At 38.6% G+C, this 14,958-nt stretch overlaps 2 protein-coding genes across 7 annotated transcripts in view; both read left to right on the plus strand.

Moving 5' to 3' along the window:
• Positions 1-14,958, plus strand: part of CEP76 (centrosomal protein 76) — a 138,401-nt gene that overhangs the window by 51,415 nt on the left and 72,028 nt on the right. The window lies entirely within an intron of this gene.
• SPIRE1 (spire type actin nucleation factor 1) overlaps positions 1-14,958 on the plus strand; it is an 85,354-nt gene that overhangs the window by 34,937 nt on the left and 35,459 nt on the right. For all 6 annotated transcript variants that reach the window (XM_081205591.1, XM_081205595.1, XM_081205593.1 and 3 more), the window contains exons 4-6: positions 10,066-10,191; positions 13,395-13,478; positions 13,864-14,028. In XM_081205591.1, coding sequence (XP_081061717.1) covers positions 10,066-10,191; positions 13,395-13,478; positions 13,864-14,028 — 375 coding nt within the window. The remainder of the gene's footprint in view (positions 1-10,065; positions 10,192-13,394; positions 13,479-13,863; positions 14,029-14,958) is intronic.

Here is a 14,958-nt window from a genome sequence, read left to right on the forward strand (position 1 = left end):
TGGGTTTTGTTGAATTAGATAATTTCTCAAAACATGTTTCTTATACTGGGAAATTTTGCAGGTAGCATTTTAGATACACCAGGGAAAGTTGTTTAATAACTACCAAATCATACATGTTAATTTAAAAAATAACTGACTACAGATGAAAATCAAAGAGGCCTGTTCAGTCACTTTGTACCGCTGCAGCTACAGCAGCGGATATGGCAAATTTGCTTTACAAACTGAAATGCAGTGTAGCTCCTTTGGGAGTTTGAGTTGCCAAATTGGATATTCAAGCTTACTTTCTCAAGTTTTTGTTTGGCAGGACATTAACTAGGAGCTCTGCACTGCTGTCTTGCTGCCAGCATGCTTTTCATGCAGATACTGACAGAGAAGAAGCAAGTTGCAGCATAAATCCTTGGGTTGAAAATATGCACTGAATTTTGGGGTTGTTTGAGGGGAGGAATCTCGATCAGCCTCTCATTGAGAGAAATTGAGGGCAGGAACTCAATAAAAAGTATTTTAGAGAACTGAGGGCTAAATTAGATTTGGCTGCAACACCTTCTCTGTTTATATCTCAAACAATATATGGAGAACTAAACCACCTCTCCTTCCTGATTTTAAAGTAAAAAGGGATATTCTGCTGAGAGTAATATTCTGCAACAGAGTAATATTCTGCAAAGAGTAATATTCTGCAACACCTTCTCTGTTTATATCTCAAACAATATATGGAGAACTAAACCACCTCTCCTTCCTGATTTTAAAGTAAAAAGGGATATTCTGCTGAGAGTAATGTAGCTAGTACTGAAAAATATGATCAGTAAAGGGAATTGATTGCTGTTGCAAAATTATTCTCACATCTGAACACTTGTTTGTTTATTTGTTTATTCCTTCCTCCCAAAGGTGCCTAGGGTGGCAATAAAACATCCCAATCTCAAGATTGTTTAAAAACCTAAGAGTCCAACTGGATCGGGTCAAGATGCCATCCAGTCTAGTACTGTTCTCACAGTGGCCAACCAGATGCCTATGGGAGGCCCACAAAAAGGCCCTGAGCAACTGGTATTAAGAGGTATATTTCCTATGACAGCAGATGAAGAACATAACTATTATGGCTAGTAGTCACTGATAGCCCTTATTCTCTTTGAATTTGTCTTATCCCCTTTTAAAGCCATCCATGTTGGAGGCCATCTTGTGGGAGCAATTTCCATGTGCACTGTGTGAGGAAATACTTTCTTATATCTGTCCTAAATCTTCCAGCATTCAGCTTTCTTGGTTGTGAAGTAGATATGAGCATTTCTCTATGATGTATTTGAAAGGCATTGAGATTGGGAACTAATATTTGCAGTTGTCTTTTTATGATGTGCTGATACGTTCCTGTGCAGGGAGATGGCAGCTTTTTTAAATAGAGGGGGAAGTTAAGCCTCCACACCACTGTTTTTAATGTAAAAAAATGTGAGAGGTGACATCAGATAGACCTCATTGTTTTACCTAGTTTGGCCCTTAGTGACATAGCAGTGTTATAGCCACTTGTCAAAACAAACCTAATTGCTAAAGCAGAATGAAGTGCCTGACTTTCAGGCAGACAAGTTGTACTGATCGGTTCCAAAGCTGATCTGATCTGTCTGTGAGTTCATCTCATGGTACAAACACCTTTGCTGTCCAGACTTTAACACTGATAAGTACAGTGCGGAGTGGGTTGCATCTTTCAGTTTCACTATCAGCATGATGGTGTTAAATCCACCCAGGCAAATTGGATAAGACAGCAAATAATCTGAACTGAGGATCAGCAAGTCAATCTCTTCTTTTCATCCCTGAGCATAGACTTTACTGTCCTTAAAGTTTTAGCTGTGCTGATTAAAGAGCGGCTCTAGAGAAAATCACAGAAATTGGAAAAGTAACACAATTAATAGTCTTCTGATGTTCGCCACTATGCGATGAACATTTTATTTGAAATAGGTCTATTAATTTTCCTATTTCAGTAAATAAGGACAAAATACATTATTCAGCTGTACTTGAAAAGCTTGTGTTATGCAAAGTCATAGCTGCTGTATAGATTACAGTAAAAACAGTTAACAGCAAAGAATGACAAAGCAAACAGAAATTTATAAATCCATCAGCAATACATTATCAACCATAATGTCAGCAGGAGCATGGCAGTGTTTTGGAACTTCTACTTTTCACACTTTCAGTTGGAAAGTCTCCAGAAGCCAGGCATGATGTTCAGATAATATGGCAATAAAATACATGCTTGTAAAATTAATGAGTGATCATGAAATATTGACTTTGCATCTTAAGTAACTGTCCATCACAGAATGGCCAACAATAATTGTCCATGGAAATGTCATCCATGGAAATGTCAACCATGTGCATTTAAGATTCCTCTTGTTTCTGGCTTAAATCTTTAGGTATGCTTTAAATTTGCAGCTTCACTGGAAGCATAGCATCTGATATGCTTTCACAATTGTTAGTAACCACAGAAAGAAAACTTATCAAAATAAGCTGTTCAGACTTGTTTTTCAGAATTTACTTCACCTTTTAGGTATTACATTTGCTGACTGTGTAGTCGGGGTTTTTTTTGGATTGGAAACGATAGTTGTGTGTTTTGTGGAAACCACAAAACGCCAGATATTGTTTTTGAAGCACAATTATAGCATCATGAACAAAACTGACTACATTCAGGAGGCTCACAAACAACTTTCCAATACCGCCTTTTACACAAAATTGGACTCAGACCCCACACAAGAATACAAGAAAGAACTAAACAAGATTGTTAAGGAGCTACCCCCACACATCCAAGAACAGATCCTCACCAACACACCAACAGAATCTCGACCAGGAACTTTCTATCTTCTACCCAAAATACACAAACCAGGAAATCCAGGACGCCCCATCATTTCAGGTATTGGCACTGTTACAGTGGGTGTCTCCGGTTATATGGACTCTGTTCTGAAACCATATGCCATCAATGCTCCCAGCTATGTACGTGACACCACAGATTTTCTGAGGAAAATACAATCTTTAAATAATCTTCCCAACAATACTATACTAGCTACTATGGATGTGGAATCTCTGTATACCAACATCCCACACAACGATGGTTTACAAGCTATAAGGAACACCATATCAGATAAAACCACAGCGGACCTTGCCACCAAACTCTGCCAATTTGTCCTTACCCACAACAACTTCAAATTCGGTGATGACCTGTTCCTTCAGATCAGCGGCACAGCAATGGGCACCCACATGGCCCCACAGTATGCCAACATCTTCATGGCAGATTTAGAACAACGTTTCCTGAACTCCTACCCACTCAAACCTCTCTTGTACCTGCGATACATTGACGATATTTTTATCATCTGGACACATGGTCAACAGACCCTGGACACCTTTCACCAGAAATTTAATGATTTTCACCCCACAATCAACCTTACAATGAATCAATCTATGCAAGAAATACATTTTTTGGACACTACTATAAAAATACAGGATGGACGCAGATGCCAACTTTGCTGCCACATACACCCGGACAACACCATTACTGGCCCCAACAACATCACACATACCATCTCGGGACTATTTAATTGCTCATCGTCTAACATTGTGTATGCCATCAAATGCCAACAGTGTCCTTCAGCTCTCTATATTGGACAAACAGGCCAAACCTTACGCCAAAGAATAAACGGACATAAATCTGACATCAAGAATCACAGAACAGAGAAACCAGTAGGAGAACACTTCAATCTCCCAGGACATTCTATACAAGATCTCAAAGTAGCTGTTTTACTACAAAGGAATTTCAGAAATAGACTGGAAAGAGAAGCTGCTGAATTACAACTCATTACCAAACTTAAAACCATGGAAAGACCTGGGCTGAACAAAGACATTGGATTCTTATCTCACTATACATGACTAAACCATTTCTCACCTTCCCACCCCTTGCCTTTTCCTGTAAGACCTATTACAGTCGTTAAGAGTCGTCAAGAGGCTCTCTCAGCTATCTGCCTATCTCCCATTCCCACCACCCTTCTGAGTAACACCCCTCCCCACCTTCTCACTATATAGAAGGATCTGGCAACTTCTGTTTCAGTGTATCTGAAGAAGTGTGCATGCACACGAAAGCTCATACCAAGAACTAACTTAGTTGGTCTTTAAGGTGCTACTGGAAGGAATTTTTTTATTTTAATTATAGCATTAGTTACCTTTGAATTATGATTTTGAGACTTGGAACTAGCAAGTTCTTGTTCTAAATTCTTGTTCTAAATTCTAGTTCTTATTGTTCACCACCACCTTCCATCCTGCATTTTGTTGACTGATTCATATTATCTGCTTGATAGTTTAAATATTGATTTCTGTTTGTAATGGCATTCTATGCAAACATAGCTTTGAATCACTGTGCTGTAGAAGTACATAGAAAACTGTACATAGAAAACTGAGCTCTTTGTTCCTTTGGTTACAGTAGACAACAGTCCAGTTGATTCTGCTATAGCTCTGAAGTTGGAGATCCAAGTTTTCATTCACATTGTGGAAAGTTCCACATATTAGTCTGCCAGTGCAAACCTGTTTTGCTTCTGTTATCCTTATTTCTTAAGTAAATTTGAGAAGAATGGAGCCCTAATGATTCCAGTTAATACCTCAGAATCCTTGCAGTATTAAGCTCATCTCTGCTGAGGACACATGCCTTATTGTCTAAAAAATTTAGGGGGAACTAAGCATGACATTAAATGCATATTGTTTCTTGGAAGCTGCTCTTTCCTTTGGGAGGAAATCCCCATTTGGTGCTAACAGGAATAATAATTTCAGAGGAAGGATTTTCTTCAGACTGCAGTAAAGGAGGAAAAGGGTACATTCTCCTTTGTATGTTAGAGGGATATGCTGGAGGAAAGCAGTTTACAGTGGTATTGCAATGTAGTCTACTGTTAATATTGCAGGTTGGAGATGAAGCTGAGGCTGCTTTGGATTCACAGTAAAAATGTCCTTGTGTTCCAGCAAAAATCAATCTACTAAAATTGCTCCTTCAGACATTCTCCAAGGCCAAATCAAGTACACAATTGCATGCAGAAGCTTCGTGCTCCATTTACTTGGAGGCAGACTGACTGCAGTATTAAATGTTCAGAAAGCTTTTTTTAAAACAGAAAAAATGGGCACCACATAGATTCATAGAGTTGGAAGTGACCCAATAACACACAAATTACAGCAGTGGCATGCTGATTTGCTGTTTGTTCTTTTAGCCCCTTAGGCTCACATAACACATGCATACTTACATGCCCTGGTTTTAAGGTGTAAAAATGTCGTCAGGGGGGAATATTGCTGAATTGGCAAAATGTCATGGAAAACCCAGGTGAATGGCAACTCTAAAAGCACTATTTTTGGTTTGTTCCAAAGAAAAAAGAAAAAGCTTAGGCTCTTCCTAAAAAAAGCCTAAACAACTTTTACTTTTTGGCAACCCTAATAAATGTCGTTGTGACTTTGCTTAATTTTTAACCTTGAAATCTTTGCCTTTCAGATCAAATTTTAACAATAAATCATATTATTCATTCATTCATTCATTCATTCATTCATTCATTTCATTTCATTTATTATTTGCTTCCTGTGAAGCAATTGACAATAAAACACCCATAAAAAACACCCACAACATAACAGGTAACAGTTTCATAGGGCTGGATCCAAAGTTTATTGCCTGTGAGCAGAAGGGGTGATTATCCATCAGTGGTTTCCTTACCAATGGTGTGAGGAGGCAAGCTTTATTGATTCTTCCTTGTCCTTGCAGTGCCTCACACTATTCCACTTCCTGTCCTTCCTCCTCTAGCACAAGCAGAACTCAGCTGAATGCAAGTCTGAATCCAGCACTTAGGAGTCATCCACACTTCTTTTCTGCTGTACTTTCTAGGCACAGGTCTGAGATTTTTAGGTCCCTGTCTGAACAGTTTTGTTTTGTATTTTTGTCCCACCACGTTATCAGAGAAAACCCGCTGTTCGTTCTGATTCAACAGTAAACAGCTGGCTTTCCTGGGGAAAGCAGCAGGACAAAAAAAACACAACACACACACAAAAACTTGGACACAGAAATCCAAGTCCTGTGCCTAGAAAGCCCTTAGTGTCTCTTTTTTTTGGGGGGGGGGGTTTTCCCTAGGACTTTCCAAACCTTCTCAGACTCAAAGCTTCTCGTTTAACCCATGCTGTGCTTTTAGTTGTAGTAGTAGATGACGTATAGGAAATGATTATCAGTATGTTTATGCACAGTAATGCAATCAGAGACTTCAGTGTAATAGTTCTTGGATGTTAGTTCTTGGATCAAGTTAGTAATCTCAGCCCCTAACCACAGTGTTACTGTACATTTCCTACCATTGCAGTTTCTACGCAACTGTGTCCTTGAGGTAATGCTAGGCTCGGCTTCTTTTGGATCCTCTTAAGAGGGTCCATACACCATCTGCTATCTCCCAGGTGGTTACAGTAATCCCTTCCCCCACACAGAGAATGCATTATCCCTGTGAAGTGCTACACTGAGCTACAATCTGAAACAAAATGTCATGTTATTTGATTCCACTGTTCTCTACCTTTTCTCCAGGACCGACTTTGTTTTAGTCACTGTTTAAAGCCATTCAATATACAAAGTATATTGAATGGCACTGAATCTCAAGGGAAGTTTGGAGATTTCATGTCATTCCTGGACAATACATTGTTTATAAGTACCAACACAGTATTAATTATGGTTACAATATGGGAAGCCAATAACCAGATTCCACACATCCCCCCTTGAAGTTTCCTCCCCGAAACTTTGGTATTTTCTTCTAGACCCTATTAATTGAATCAGAGAGAATAAATTAACCTCCGAGACAAAAGGTTTACAAGTAAGGCGTTATCCCATGCATACACAAGTAGATGTCCGTTGTTCTGATGTCTTATAAAAAGCAAAATAACAACTTGCATCTGGTCATGCAATTCAAAATCTGTCTTTTGGCTGAGAAAACAATCTAACGAAGGACAAAACATGTCCTACATACTGAGCAGCATTTTAATGCCTTACATAAGGAGACATAAACTGCAGGTCTGAATTCTAAAACAATAGAATATAGCTGCACATTTTGCTTGCTTAATATTATGTTGGTAGATTCATTTTATATGGCATCCTAATAATAGCCACCTTGCTCTGAAAATAGGCCTCTCCTCTAGAGTAAATTATTGTATATTTATTTATGAAATTTGTGGGAGTTTTAGAAGTATATTTTTATCCTGCTCTTATTCTTTACCAAGTATGAAACATATGCAGACAGAAGATATGCCTCTTTAAAAACAAAGAGTACATGTTAGATGCAATAGTGTGTAGTAATAATATATGTTTTAAATAATTTTTCATACTTGTCCTTGCAAGACTTGTTCCTTTTGATTATATTGAAAAAAACTTTTTAAAATTGAAAAGAAAATGACAGCTCATGTGATTTTATTTTAATTTTAAAACACTCATATACAGTACTTCTTTTCTAGTTTAAAATGTAAAGAGTTATGCAAAAATGATCACTTTTAAAATGTTTTTTATATTGAATTTTAAATTGCTGTAACCCCCCCTTGGGATCTTATGGTGAAGGGTGGTAAAAAAATAAAAAAATAAGAAGAAGAATGACAATAATTCAGACTCTGCATGTATCCTATAACTAGTTGCCACAAGGTACCTGTGTGTACCCTTGTGGGGCAAAACACAGCTTTGTGTGGTAGGCAATTTAGACTGGCGCGCGCGCACACACACACACACACACACACACCACCCTCTGCCATGGCCCCAATTTAAGCTGGTAGCTGTTTTTAACTTGTTGTTGTTGTTGTTGTTATTATTATTATTATTATTATTATTATTATTATTATTTGATTAATCTTCTATTCAAGCATCTCAAGGTGATGCACAATAACAAAACCACCAAAAAGTAGATGTATTTAAAAAACAAAACAATATAAAACCAATGCCTGTGGCAGAGTTTCCTTCATCCAGCTGAGAAGAACAAAAGTGTCTTCAGTTGTTTCCAGAAAGTGCAGATAGTGGACACCTGTTATATCTCGACAAGAATTCTGCTCCTTAGGTGGGCAACCATACCAAAAGTCCTGCTCTGAGTCACTGTGGAGCAGGCTTCTGGTATTTTTGTAGTTTGCAGCAGAAGCTCTCCCACACACTGCAGTGACCTGCTGGGTGATGGTTCTCCTGTCTAGTTTGGCCCTAAGGCTGTCTAACAACATTTCTGGAGACCAGGGTATTCTCCCCCACTGCACTGCTGCCTTCTCTCACACAGAGGAAGCACAGGAGTTGTTTCAAGCAGTGCTTTTGAGAAGCACTTTAATTACTGCTCATCAGCTAATGAATGGAGATTAAATCCTACTGCTTGGTACAGGGCATTCAGCCAATTCAGGATTAAACCCTCTCCTCTCACCCATCAGCTGATATCACCAGTGACGTCGGCTGATGGGCGAGCATACATGGCTTGGAGAAAGTTGCCTTGTGGGCCAAATTGGACCTCCTGGCAGGCCAAGGTTGGCCTGGAGCCGGTGGTTCCCCACCCTTGATGTAGAAGGAGAGAAATGACTTAGGGAAGTGACAGCTGCCTGATTTTCTTTTCACAAATGCTTGTGTGGCTGAAAGGATGTGAAGATGGCAAGTATCAGTATCAGAGAGGAAAGGCAAGAACCAGTAAATAGATTTTGACTGTGTGAATAAAAATACACAGCATGGAGAGTGTATGGTATGTTTCCATCTCCCAGGGTTGAAGTGAGGGGCTCACATAAGGCCTTTGCTTTGCCTCTGAAATGAAGATTTGGTGAAATGTATTTTAACTTTCAGTTCTACAGCAAATGCATGACATTATTCAGGCTATATTTTTGCTGCTTAATCAGAGAATTGTCATTAGTTGGTCTTTTTGGTCCCATGGGAAAGAATTTTTTTCACTCTCTAGAGAAAAGAGAACAGTAATACTGCTCTTTTCAAATGATGATTAGAAGTGGAAGCAAGCGTGTATCTTTTGAACTCTGATCCCAGACAGACTGAGTTGTTGTGGTGCAGATTTCAAGGCTTTATCTGAAAATGCTTATATAGAAGCCAAGTAAGCTCTGAGAAGTCAGTCAGTTGTGAATATTTTGTTGTAATTTGGTTTCACTCTTGATGAAGTACATTCAAATGGAGCCAGAAGTTTTGTTTGATCTTTCCTGATAGTTGTGATTTCTGTTAGCACCAGGCTGGCTGGGAGAGTTGTGCTCCCTACTCAAATGAGAATGAACCCAGAGAGAGAATCTGGCAAGACTCCCCTGTTTACATAATGTGACCTCTGAATGTAGATGGAAATGCTCTAATCTTCTTAGTGATCTAAGCAAAAACTGAATACCGCAACCCAGTTTCTAGGCATCCCAGAAGCTGTTTGAAAATAAAAGCTTCCCATAGAAATTTAGTTAAGCAGCACTTCCACTTCTATTTTTTGCTCCTGTTGTAATGTATTCCAGCTTATGCATAGACCTTATCACATTCCAGTCTTATTCCATGTCTACCAAGTGATAGAATAATCAAAATACATGTTAAGCATGCAAATGGTGGGTGCGTGCGTGGATGGGTGTGTGAATTTGTTTATTTGATAATATTTTAAGTGCAGGCATTTTAGGTTCTCTTTCTAAATGGCTCAGGGCCACAATACCTCAAGGACCACACATGAACCAACCTGGACCCTGCAATCATAATCTGAGGCCCTGTTTTGTGTGCCCATTCCACAAGAGCCCCAGAGGTCAGCAACACAAGAACAAGCCTTTTCTGTGGTGGTTCCCTATTTGTGGAATGCTCTCCCCAGGGAGGGTTGCCTGGCCCTTCATTATATATCTTCAGACACCCCGGCAAAAACATTTCTCTGTATCTATGCCTTTGGCTGATGGAACAGTCTATAGCCCTTAAATGTGTTTATAGGAAGGGCATTATTGGTTTGTTTTTGTTTTTTGCATTGTTATGTATTTTTTGATCTTTGTGATCTTTAGATGAAGGGCAGTATACAAATTTAACAACAACAACAACAACAATAATGCAAGAACAATGATGCGTATATCATTAAAACATTTGTTTCCCCCTAGCTCTGTGCTGCTCATCTACCAACTCGATCAGATGCACCAAATCACTATCAAGCAGTGTGCCGGGCACTATTTGCAGAAACAATGGAGCTGTACACATTCTTGGCCAGAATTAAAAGTGCAAGAGAGGTAAGCATGGTAAAAGTCATGAGTGTTTGCTTTACTCATTTTTGAGACTTGTTTCGTTCTTCTGTACACTAATATGTACACATACTATGTCAAAAAAGGTAATTTTTGCCAGAATAGGTTGGAGGACATTCTGTTGTAAGGATGATGCTTGCCACTGGACTTGATAGGTAGGATTTTTAGAGCCTTTTCTCGTCCTCTTCCAGACCTAGCCTGCCTATGGCTTTTACTCTCTCTTGAAATATTCCTATATTTGAACCTTTCTAGTGATATGAAAGATTCTTATACAGTACATCATTTGTGTGTCCCAGTCAGGGCAGTTTGTGTGTGGTTTTGTCCTCCCTTTTCCTCTGTCTCCTCCTGAGAGGCGGGGGGGGGGGCGCAACTGGAGCTGGTTCCCCAGTGGCTTGTTCAAACTGGTCCTATTTCTTTTTGTTATTCCTCTTCAACAATATTTCTGTTCTTCAGTTTCAACAGATTTCTTCTCTTGTCTGTTTCTTTTCATTTCATACTTTACAGTTTCAAGTTTGTTCAGTATGGTGCTGCATATAATAAACTCAGCTAAATAAAAATAAATGGTGGTATTCAGTGCTAGTTCTACTCAGAGTTAATTCATTGAAGTTAATACCTTAGGTTCATTGATTAATTAATTAATTAATTAATTAATAACTTAGGTTCATTAATTTCATCAGATTTACTCTATAACACAAATTAATTATGCAGGCATTGTGATAAAATTAAATATTTAAGGGTGAAATACAACACTAAATAGATTGTTCAATCATTACAAGCATTTCTGCTTGCCCAGCAGAATTATCTCCCCTCTCCTCCCACTGTGTGCTGTTCAGGGTGTTTTTCCTGACCCTCCAGAGCAGATTTGGGTGATGCATTGGGAAGAGGGGAAAGCCTCATTGCACTAGCAGGAATCCTTGTGCTGGCTTCCACTAGAGGATCCAGCCCTAAGAGTTAATAAAATATGTAATGGGATCAAATGTAATGCTGCACATACTTAAATATGAGACAAATGCTGAGCTTTCACACATTTGCAAATTTTGAATGAAAGTTTGATATTAAAATGGCAACCTGATTTTGGTAACTTTAGCCTTTTAGTTTTAACAATTCCTTTTGACGACAGAGATTTGACAGTCACTTGCAGTACAATCCTAATCTTATTTACTCAGAAGTAAGTCCTACTGAATTCAGTGGGGCTTACTTCCAGGTAAATGAAGTTAATATTGCAGCTTTTAGCATTTCTCTTATAGGTAGTATATTAAAACATTGATAGACTTAAATTTGTGGTGACCAGAAAGCTCTTAAAATAACTGCTCTCTGGAGAGGTTTAGAGTGTGCACTCTGATTTAATGCTGCAGTGACCTTTGGCTCAATAAAGAATGAGCCATTTCCTGTCAATTCAACAAATCTCATCTGAGGATTCGACTTCTGTTCAATGTCATCCACAGGGTCTATTTTTTCATGCTGATATGATAAAACTAGAATGTGTACAGATGTATATACTTTGTGTGGTGAGCCTGCTGTGGAAGTGCACTCACTGCATTTTGTTCAGAATTACAGCCTTTCCCCCAGATTGAGTTCAGTAGAAACTTGTTCTGCATAATTTTTGCAGAAGCTGACTGTGCACATGACTAATTTGCTGGAAGTAGTGATGTCATTAAACCTCTTGCCATGAAACTTGCTGCCCTAATGTTCATTTTCATTAGTTTTTGATCATAATAGAGCAGTCAGGCTGAATTGGTTTTACAATTCTGGAATACAAACAACAACAACAACAACAACATGCTTACTCAATAGAGTTTACACGTCAAGCATCCAAACTGTCTATTACCTGTCTTTTTGTATAGAAAGCAGTAACTCTTGTTCTTTAAAATAAAGAAGGAAATACAATCTCTCTCAATGGCTCAAGCTTTCAAATGATCTCTCAGGGGAGATTTCCCTGTATTATCTTTCCCAACAGATGTCAACCTTTTCTGGGATCATTAAATTTTCAGCAGCTTTTTACAACATGTTCTTAGCAAAAAGTTAGTTTATTTACCCGAAACAACAATGAGTGAAATTCAGGTTTCAGTTAGGTGAAATTATAATGGAATGTGTCACATTATTTATACAAAACTTTCAATTGGCAGGGGTGCAGAGATTTCTAGTGTTAAGCAGAGCAGTGTATAATTAAATCTCCTTGGTGGAAAGATTTATATACAGATGCAGGAAATAATAAGAAAACAATAGAAGGGAAACATACACATGGCTTCATCTGACACAACTGTGACAAATATGACACTATTACATCAAGTTAAATAAAGTACCTTTAAAAACGTCAGGTCTAGAAATCTAGAAATAAACCAATTTAAACAACAGATGAACAGATTTCATTCCTTATATTACAAGTTTATAAGGTTGATTATAAGGTTGTTGTAAATATTACAACTAGTTAATGTATGTGAAGTGCTTTTAACACCTGAAAATATTATACAAATGTCAGCTATTTATTAGTAGTGGTGGTGGTGGTAGTACGGTGAATAGCTTGGAGATAGGGCAGGATGTTCAAATACATTTCATATTAGGTATATGAGTACCCCACCAAAAAGGACCTCCTACTCAACCTATAGACTTCACTTTTTGGGGAAACAGAAACCAATGCATCCACTCACAGGTATTAATGGGCCCCCAGTGTTAGACCATATAGACCTTCTAAAGGGAATAATCTGCAAATCTAACTGCCTAGAAGCAGCTAGCCAGTAGCACATGCTTCAACGTTGATACCACCCTCTTAGATCTCAGGTCAGCAGTGTCATTCTGAATCAAGTCATGGATAACAACTTTTTTTTAGCAACCACTGATCCAACACTGATAAGCCAGAGTCCATTCTTTAAGTCCTGCGTTGACATCAAACCCAGAGTAACAAGGGTTGAAGGTAGAACTGAAACAACTAGAACCCCTTTCATTAACCTTGTGTTGTTTTCTTGCCTGTGCCCCTCCTTTCTCTGTCTCTACCATTTTGATTCTGGGCCCCACTTCTTCCCCACTCTATTCATCATCTGTTGCCCACATTGCAAATATATTGGCTGAGATTCAAAGATGCCGTTCCACTAGTGTAAAGCCTCTTTTGGTTATGAAAGGGCTGGTTCTGATCTATTCTGACCATACTGCTGCTGTTTCATTGCAACATATCTACCTTTTATTTTAACCTGCAGAATTTGAAGAAGATGCAGGAAATGGACAGAGAAGGAACTGATGACTCCAGCGCTGATCTTGATGATTTAAAAACTGCTGATTGGGTAATACTGCCTTGTAAATAATACACTAAATATTGTGGCCAAATATTGTGTATGATTGTGGAGTGTGGTTTTTTGTGTTTTTTACTGTTCATGTGTTTTTATTTATTGATAAGCATATTTCCAAACCTCCAACTCTTTAAACATATTGTGGTAGTGTACAATAAAAACATCAGAATATCATAAATTTATAAACATTATCTATACAATTTATATAATACCTATAAAAGCTTATAAAATTTTATATTTAAAACCACAACTAAGAAAAAGTTATAAAATTTAATTTAAACTAGTGATCATTATGTTTTGGCTCAGCTTAGTTATTTTTCTTAGTGGGCTAACATTTGATTATGGATTCTGAAAAATATTAATGTTCTTGATTCTTCAGGCTCAGTTTTGGGTGCAGGTCATGCGAGACTTGCGAGATGGTGTGAAACTGAAGAAAGTTAAAGAACGTCAGTTCAATCCTCTTCCCATAGAGTATCAGCTCACTCCGTATGAGATGCTGATGGATGATATTCGATCCAAACGCTATACTTTAAGGAAAGTTATGGTAAGCTGTGACAACACAAGTTAAAAAAGAAATGACCACCTTTCACTGTGTCTTTTGGTGAAAGTCAGGTTTATGATTCCACACATATCCATAGAATAGTGGTGGAAACCCTGCAGCTTGTATAGATGGCATTATGCAGACCTCTGGACATTGCAGGCCCGCTCTTGTTCTGTAGACCACTCCTCTGGAAATTGCTTCCTCTTCCATGGTGTGTGCAGAGGCAGTTTTAAAGGCTGTGCGACTGGTTTGTCCGCACTGGGTCCTGGTGCCACAAGGGATGCTTCAACAGTGGTGTAGAACAGAGCACGAGAGGGAGGGGGTGCTGAATTTTAGCATTGCATGGGGCACCGCTGAAATTTGAGAGCCCAAAGAGAGAGAGAGAGAGAGAGAGCGAGAGAGAGAGAGAGAGAGAATGTGTGTGTAAGTAAGTAAGTAAAAGAGAGAAAGAAACAGACAGAGGGAGACACAGAGAGAGGGCCCAGGCGGAAAAAGCCTTATAGCTTTGTTGCTGGGAATCACAAGTGAGGAAAGTGCTCTTGCATTCATATTCTGTTTGTAGCCTTCAGGCCTATGTGAGAATAGAATGCTGGACCAGCAGCTGCTGTTATGATCATTTTGGCAATTGGGTGGGTGGGTGAAATGCAGGCAATATGTAGGTGGAGGTTGCCAATGGCTGCAGCAAGCAGAATTCGTCCCATTGTGCCTTGCTTCTTTTTGGCTGTTGTGATAGTGCTGGATTTTTGGTCTGATTCATCAAAGATAATTCTTAATGTCAAACAACGTGTTATTATCTTCAGCACCCCTTAGCTGATTGAAGACTGTTGATGCGTTTCAGTGATTATGATGGTTTTAGGATGCATTGCCCTGTTTCCATTTTCAAATTACCAGATGATACAGATATGCAGATAAAACATTAGTTTTCTCTCTTTC

Source organism: Podarcis bocagei (genome assembly GCF_964188305.1).
Source record: "Podarcis bocagei genome assembly, chromosome: 8".
In the NCBI taxonomy this organism is placed as follows: domain Eukaryota; kingdom Metazoa; phylum Chordata; class Lepidosauria; order Squamata; family Lacertidae; genus Podarcis; species Podarcis bocagei.